We start from the raw sequence: 7,940 nt of genomic DNA, 5'->3' as shown, positions 1-7,940 counted from the left end.
GGAATGAGATGTAACTCCGAGAACCCACTAGTTTAATTATTATGTAACACTCTCCAGTTATGAGTTTAGATCACCATGTTAAGGTTAAGAAACGTAGTACTTTCCTTGCATATATATTAATCCCCTCTGGATCACCATCACCATGTATATACAAATTAAGGGACTTAAGAAATGGAGAGCAAGAAATGTTGTTTTCCGGTGGTTTCAGTTGTGTTAGTGGTTGTTTTAGTGACGTCGGCCGCCGCAGTTGTGGTAGCCGAAGAAGGGTCGCAGAGCCCGGCCACAACCGAATACGTCGTTTATGATGATGCCTATATGTGTGAAACCATTGTTTGCTGCAGGTCCAAGGGTGTACCTTTTAAAACCGATTCTGTTTGTTGCGGTGGAAAGTGCAGTCCGGATACAAATATTAATCGACATGTTTGCTCCGATTAGGAGATGGGTCACTCACTCACTCACTCACTCACTCACTCACTCACTATATTAACACATCTCTCTATGGGTGTGCAACTCGGAAAATAAATGTAGCTAATATTGCTACTCTCCCTGTTATTTGCTTTTTTTGCCAATAAATTTAATCCAATATTACGTATTATTAATGTTTCATTTAAATTTAGAAAGTGATCTCAACAATCAATTGAAAAATAATAACGCTACTGTAAGAAAAATAGTTGGTATTAACTAAGAAAATAAAATAACAGAAATAAAATAGAATTTGATCGTGTCGTGGGTGAATTACTCTCCGGCAAAGAGAACGTAATAAAATCACACCCAATACATTAATAATAGCATAGTCATCCCTTAGATTCCTGCCTAAATATGGTTTGGTTTCATGAATTTTCAAAGAAACTATGGACACATTGGAAGACGTGATTGATATGGTTATATTTCAGATGTGATTTTTGTTCTGTTATGGTAAAACTTGGCTGATTGTTTCTCAAATTTGAATTTGTTGTATTGGCATAGACAATGTGTTTATGATATTTTATTTTATCTCGTTCGGAGTGTCGTATGGGGTTTATTAGTATCTTTTCGCTTCTTTACAGCAACCATCGATAATTTAATGGTTGAATGGTTTAATTGAAAGAAACAATAATGTGGTGGTTAAAATAGAGGATATTCCATAGTTTAATGACTATATAGGTACTTTATCCTACAGTTTAGTATAAAATTTAGCCGGTATCTGGCAGCTTTGAGGTCACCAACTCTGTCTTTCTCAACTTTCTGATTTTTGTTTCTTTTCGTTTTTTCCTATCGCTTCCTCTTTTTCTCAGCATTCAATTTATCTTTCTGATCAAACTTCCGCCTCTTCAAATGGCAGGTAAAAAATGATTAAACTTTTTATTCATTTCACTTTTATTTTAACATAAAAAAACTTTTTTTATTAATTACATATCTTATGATTTATTTTTCTTTTTGGGAATTTGATGCATCTTGTTATTTGGGTAAATATGAAAGGACCCTTTTTAGTTTATGGCTTATACCTCACATTTGTTCTCAAATTGATGCTTACTGTGTTTTTGAATTTGGGTTGGATTAAGTTATTGAACTTTTGTTAATTTGGATGATTATTTATGAATTGTGATTGAACTCCTTATTTTGATTTATTTAAGAGTTACATAATTTCAATAGTGATTGCAGGCTTGTGTTCTTTGTTAGAATTTTCAACACTAAATTATTAGATGGAATGACAAAAAAATATAAACTTTTAAGTGAATCAAGAAAGCAGTAAATAGAAAAAAGAATGGATGGCACTAACTGAAATGAAAATCATCGGTTTTAACGGAGTTCACCTGAATGCTAAAGCGAGTTCAAGGAACAAGGGCAGTGAAAATTACTGGTTTTAACGGAGTTGAAGAAATGATTTAGATGACACTCAACTATTAATTGAGAGTTTACCCCACTTAAAATCTGATAAAATTGCAAATTTTATGCAGCAATGTCAGGGAAGGTTGTTCAAAATGTTTTTATTGCACAGTTCTACCGACAGAGTAGGCAGTTCGAGACCCAATATCAAAGGGACAGTTGTGCCCCTTATACGTGCACCTTGCCTCCTTTTCATGGAGGGAAGCTAGCATGGACTGGCGTCTCCTCCATGAAAATGCGCGACTTACCGAAATACCAGAGTGGTTTTGTTAACCAAGGAACATTTTACTGCAGCGGTCTGTTCGAGTCTATCTATCCGGTTCATATCAAATGCAACAATTTGTGTGTTAAATGAAACAAAAAGCACTAGTTTTCTTTTAATTGCTATCATCCATAAGATCGACCTTGTATTTTTCTTTTACATTTATTGTATCAATTTTTGGTTATCAAGGTAGACTCCATTTATAGGATGTTATTATATCTTTGAATTTTTCTTTTGTATAGTCCATTGGAATTTTAAAGTTCCTATCTTCTGAATTCTTTTATTTACATTTGGAACTTAAACCGCAGCGGGTTCATCTGCTACTGCAATACCATCTCTAGACAAAGTTGATTTTCTGAAGCTTCAAAATAGCAGGTGAGAAATCTATCCCATTGCATCATGCATTTAAACTTATAACCTTCTTAATTGATATTTCAGATTGATTGTTCCTCAACCATTAATCCGTATATGCTATCGCTCCTGTCTTCTTGGATTATCCGATCTTATCTGCATTTCAAATCTATTAATTATTTGTTATTGATTGATTTAACTAATTTTTCTGTGCCCTTGAATTCTATATAAGGCCAATTGAACAAATAACATTTCTACGAAGGTGAATCTAAACACCAAAAGAGCACAATTAACAAAATGCAGCTCAAACATAGGCCAACCATCTGTATACTCTGTTTTTAGTTGATAGATCTATGGTACTTTAATGGAACCAAAATGCTTTACTGTTGCTTTTGTTTGATTTTAACTTGTTTCACTCTTACTTTTTATCTTTGGCTATCAAAGATTGCTTCTTCATTCATTCACCTGATGGTCATTACCCATACAGTGATATTCGAGGTGTGGCTGTTTCTGGTGTTGAGGGAGAATCCGTAAGCCTTATTGAGCCAGTTACGGAGGCTATAGCTGCTGCTTTTGCTTCATGGTTGCTACACAAGAAAAAGGCTGACGCATCTCAAAAGTTGAGAGTTTCCATTGGCCATGATTCTCGTATATCTGCAAAACAATTACAGGTATCTCCCTTACGTTAGTGTTCAGATGTAAGTGTTGGTGTGAACCTTATCTGCCTTCCATCCCTAGATTTTACATTTTTTTCCTTCTGTTTTTGAAGTATTTTTCTATTCCTTGGATCTTTTTATTGTTACTTCTATCATCATCTGTGACATGAACTCTGTGGCATCACTTTCATATATGTTACCGGTAGTTATTTTCAAAATTTATGTATAAATGGTAAGAAAGAAGACTCGATTTCATTAGGGATGGTGTTTACATTTCTCAATGGCAGTTCATCTGCTTTACTTCCGTGGCAATATTGTGTAGTTTGATTTTATAACTATTGAGAAACCGGGAGTGTATGAATGCTCTTTTTGGCTTATGTTACTGGAATCACTAATGATATAGCAATTTTCCTGGCTATGAATAAACCTTCTTTGATTTCTGAGAATCGAACAATTGGCTTTCCAGGATGCTGTTTCCAGAGGCATTGCTAGTGCAGGACTTGAAGTTGTTCAATATGGGTGAGTTATGATATTCTATTTTCATGTTAAGCTAAAAATTGAATGACATTAATACCTATTTCAAGGTCATAAAATTCAAAATGTATCTATGATTCAGGTAGTTCAGATAAGAACTATCTAAGATAGCAGTCACAAGAGTTGTTTCGCAAGTACTGTCACTGAATGTGTTAGTGTGTATTATTATTGAGAACAGAAGTTTTCCACGTCGGTATACTGTTAACTAATTGACGTTTTTTCCTTTTTCAGTTTAGCATCTACACCGGCAATGTTTAATAGTACACTTACGGAAGATGAGGCATTTTTATGTCCAGCTGATGGGGCTATTATGATAACAGGTAGTCTATGGGTCTATTCTTCAGATAGCTGATAGCATCCTTGAACATGTAAAAGTTTTTTTTTTTTGACCTATTCGACGTATAATGCAAGTAAGAGTTCATATACTCAGAGATTCAGCAACAGAGTGTCATTATCATTATATATGATGAACAGTATCATGGAAACCGGAATATCTTCAATTAAATTGACTTACTTTTTGTAGTTAATTTGTTTCCTAATAAGTTATTCTCTTGTGAACAGCTAGTCATCTTCCTTATAACAGGAACGGGTTCAAGTTCTTCACTAATGCCGGAGGTCTTGGGAAAAGTGACATAAAAGACATCTTGGAACGTGCTGCAAATATATACAGTGATTTCCTAGCCAAAGGTTATTCAGTAAAGAATGCTTCAGAATCGGTCAAAAAGGTCGACTATATGATTGTATATACATCTGATCTTGTGAAGGCGGTCCGGAAGGCTGCTGGGAATATAGGTAATAGCTTCCTAAATTTTAAATGATTAATTATCTTTCTTTCTTTCTTCATCATGGGAAGTGCAATATAAACCGAGCTGCATGTCTTTGGTGTTTATCTTCTTTCACAAATGTTGCTCAAGTATATTTATCACAACTGATAAGTTTCTTAACTTTTAGCTCGTTAATCATTGTTTGGTGTTATCAACTATTAGAGAAGCCGCTGGAGGGATTCCACATTATTGTCGATGCAGGAAATGGTGCGGGAGGTTTTTTTGCAGTAAGTTTGCCCGAGTTCATCAAACTGCATTTCTTTCTTTTGTTTATAAAATTGTGACTGCAGTCTGTTTACCAGGTTTGTCCTAAACGGTCTATTCTAATTGATTTTCCCAGGAAAAAGTACTAGAGCCTCTTGGTGCCATTACTTCTGGCAGTCAGTTCTTGGAGCCAGATGGTACTGTTTTATCTTCGAAAATTTTCCATGTTTTTTAGTGTTTACTTATTAACTTTATTGGGTGATGTGTGGTTATGGGATCAGGTATGTTTCCAAATCATATTCCGAACCCTGAGGATAAGGCTGCAATGAAAGCTATTACCGAGGCAGTTCTTAGCAACAAGGCCGACTTGGGGATCATCTTTGATACAGATGTAGATAGGTAATAGCTTGACTACCTATACGGCAAATTTATCTTCTTCAACTCCTTTTCTTTTCCTATCTGATGAGCATGTCTTAAAAGGTCTGCTGCTGTGGACTCCACTGGTCATGAACTCAATCGAAATCGCTTGATTGCTTTAATGTCTGCCATTGCTCTTGAGGAAGTAAGTTTTCTCCTGACTCTATGTACAGTTTTTATACCCCCTATAAACAAATGGAAGTTTTTTAAAAATTTTCTTTTTCAATTCCAGTTTTCCTCTCACATTTAATCTCTTCATCTTGTTCCCATCAGCATCCAGGAACAACTATTGTTACGGATAGTGTGACTTCAGATGGGCTTACGTCATTCATCGAAAAGAAACTTGGTATGATAAAAACCAAACTTACATGCATCTAGTTGCTTTGTTTCTTCTAGAGAAAACTCATAGTCTGAATTGCTTTTAGGGGGAAAGCACCATAGATTCAAAAGAGGCTATAAGAATGTCATTGATGAGGCGATTCTTTTGGTAAGTTTTATATTCTTTTCATCTCACTCAAGCACTAGCGCCGAGCATTAGTCCATTGCCATTTATAATAGTAGATGGACTTCAATCAACAGATCGATATTAGCTCGTATAGGAATGTGCAGAAACTCATCTGCATGCTTCATAAGATATATGTCGACTATTTTCTAACATCAGTTATTGATGAATTCTTAGTCTATTTTTCGTCCTTCACTTTGTCCCTTCTTAAGTGTGTTATTATTTCTACTCAACAATCAACTGCCTGAACAAAACTTGACATACCCTGCCATGTCGTCATTTGGTATCGAAGATCATTGTCACCTACTTATGCCGTGGTTGATCATCGTGTTAAACTTTCAGTTCATTGTTACCCATGCTAATGTAAAATAATTGTTGACAGAACTCTGTTGGAGAAGAATCGCATCTGGCTATAGAAACCAGTGGCCATGGAGCTCTGAAAGAGAATCACTGGCTTGATGATGGAGCATACTTGATGGTAAGCCATTTGATTTTATTTTGCGGAGAAACCTATTCTTGCGTATTAGGTTGGCCCGTAATTGTCAAGAAAAACATTAACTTAAATGCACATGGACTTGTCCATCTCTTACGATGTCATTTGACCTTCTGTTGAGTACAGGTCAAACTCCTAAATAAACTTGCTTCGGCAAAGGCTTCCGGTAGAGGTGATGGAAGCAAAGTTTTAACCGATCTGGTTGAGGGTCTGGAGGAACCGGCTACTGCCGTGGAGCTGAGACTAAAGATTAATCAAGGCCATCCCGATCTTAAAGGAAGGTATGGTGCACTATATAGCTCCGGTCATTTTATGCCATGATTTCTGTTAAAGTCGCTTACAGTTAGAAACTTGCAGATCCTTCCGAGAATACGGGGAAGCAGTGCTGCAGCACTTGGAAAACTCCATTGCTTCGAACCCCAAGCTTCAGAAAGCCCCAGTGAACTATGAAGGGGTAAAGTTTGATTTAAACACATCGACTTTGTAATTTTTCATCATCTTACAGGTTTCACCATCTTGCTTCTGAACACAGGTTCGAGTGTCGGGATTCGGAGGGTGGTTTCTTCTTAGGCTCTCGCTTCATGATCCTGTCCTTCCTCTTAACATCGAGGTATGAATGTAGTACCCAATGAATTTCGTAAGTTGGTACAAGCACTGCAATTCATGGATTTGATAATAATATGAACATGTCATAGGCGCCGAGCCATGAAGACGCTGTGAAACTAGGGCTCGAAGTAGCTTCTGCTGTGAAGGAATTTCAAGCTTTGGACACATCTGCTTTAGACAAATTTGTCCAACCCCACTGAAACTAAATGAGCTCACTCTATCAGCTTTTGAGTATTTTGCTGCTGCCTTTTTTCCGATGAGCCAACTTCCTACTGTAATAATGGTAGTTTTGAGGTTGAGGAAGTTTCTTATTTTGAAAAGTGACCTTAAACAACTAAGAACTTATCCCTAATAATAGAGAACCATTCTCATCATCAAATCCATGGCTTTATACCTAAAGTTTCTGTAGACACCCGTTTTTGTCCGGGTCTTTTTTTATTATTATTTATATATATTTATTATTATTTATTATTATTATTATTATTTATTATTATTATGTTTATTAATTACATATTACAATTTTTGTAGGCCACTAAGCCCAGATTACAGAAGGTCCATTCCCGGAGCCCAACTAGCTAAACCTAATGGCCCAGTACCCTGAACCAACCCATCAGATTAGGGTTTCAAACCCTAAAACAAATTAGGGTTTTAACCCTAATCCCCTAATGGCAGCCGCCGACTTCAACTCCTCAGCTTCCCAGCCGTGAGCCAATCACCGAGCCACCAAGCCGAGATGTCCCGTCGCCGCCGACTGTTCTCCTGCATGAATAGTGACGAACATCCACCTACAGTGACACCCACAGTGATCAAATCAACCAAAAAACCAAACCCCAAATTAAAATACCAATAAATCCCTAAATATTCAGGATTTATATCTTGCAAAATCAGAGAAAGCCATGGGCTATTCTAGACATCATCATCTCACCAAACGAAGCAAAAATCAACCACATGCAAAGCAAGATAAAAGGAAGGAAGCAAAGAGAACAGGGAGAGAGGCGGTGATAACAAAAAAAGAGAGAGACCATTCGGGTTTTACAGAAGAAAAAGAAAAAAAAATCAAAGCATAAAAACAAAAGGAAAGAGAGAGAGAGAAGATCTCACCGTGGGTTCGAAGCGGTTGGGAACACCAAGAGTCGCCGGATTCTTGTTGCTTCGAGAGGTAACAACCTAAGATTTAGGGGTCTAGATAGGTTTTTAGGCTATAAAGTTTAGGGTTCTGGTTCAA

At 36.6% G+C, this 7,940-nt stretch overlaps 1 protein-coding gene across 2 annotated transcripts; it reads left to right on the top strand.

Moving 5' to 3' along the window:
• The first annotated feature begins 1,209 nt into the window (after positions 1-1,209).
• LOC120115566 (phosphoglucomutase-like) lies at positions 1,210-7,044 on the top strand. Of its 2 annotated transcripts, XM_039136232.1 has the most exons (18): positions 1,210-1,321; positions 1,938-2,162; positions 2,437-2,503; positions 2,967-3,150; positions 3,602-3,654; positions 3,901-3,989; positions 4,231-4,461; positions 4,656-4,720; positions 4,834-4,894; positions 4,979-5,096; positions 5,178-5,259; positions 5,388-5,460; positions 5,540-5,601; positions 5,999-6,094; positions 6,236-6,390; positions 6,467-6,563; positions 6,642-6,719; positions 6,805-7,044. In XM_039136232.1, the coding sequence occupies exons 1-18, from the start codon at positions 1,315-1,317 to the stop codon at positions 6,913-6,915; spliced, it is 1,854 nt and encodes a 617-aa protein (XP_038992163.1). In that variant the 5' UTR covers positions 1,210-1,314; the 3' UTR covers positions 6,916-7,044. The 2 variants fall into 2 exon arrangements, with proteins under 2 accessions (XP_038992163.1, XP_038992164.1); XM_039136233.1 differs by lacking the exon at positions 1,938-2,162 and having other exon boundaries at positions 6,805-7,043.
• The last annotated feature ends 896 nt before the right edge of the window (positions 7,045-7,940 follow it).

Source organism: Hibiscus syriacus, unplaced genomic scaffold, assembly GCF_006381635.1.
Source record: "Hibiscus syriacus cultivar Baekdansim isolate YM2019G1 unplaced genomic scaffold, ASM638163v2 tig00110266_pilon, whole genome shotgun sequence".
NCBI lineage: Eukaryota > Viridiplantae > Streptophyta > Magnoliopsida > Malvales > Malvaceae > Hibiscus > Hibiscus syriacus.
Note: the sequence above shows the minus strand (reverse complement) of the source record. Positions and strands in the feature narration are given on the sequence as shown.

Excerpts from the sequence above, each read along its gene's own strand:
- LOC120115566 (XM_039136232.1), top strand. Across the intron at positions 5,260-5,387 it reads CTGCCATTGCTCTTGAGGAA|CATCCAGGAACAACTATTGT; the intron begins GTAAGTTTTCTC and ends TGTTCCCATCAG. Across the intron at positions 6,720-6,804 it reads TCCTTCCTCTTAACATCGAG|GCGCCGAGCCATGAAGACGC; the intron begins GTATGAATGTAG and ends AACATGTCATAG.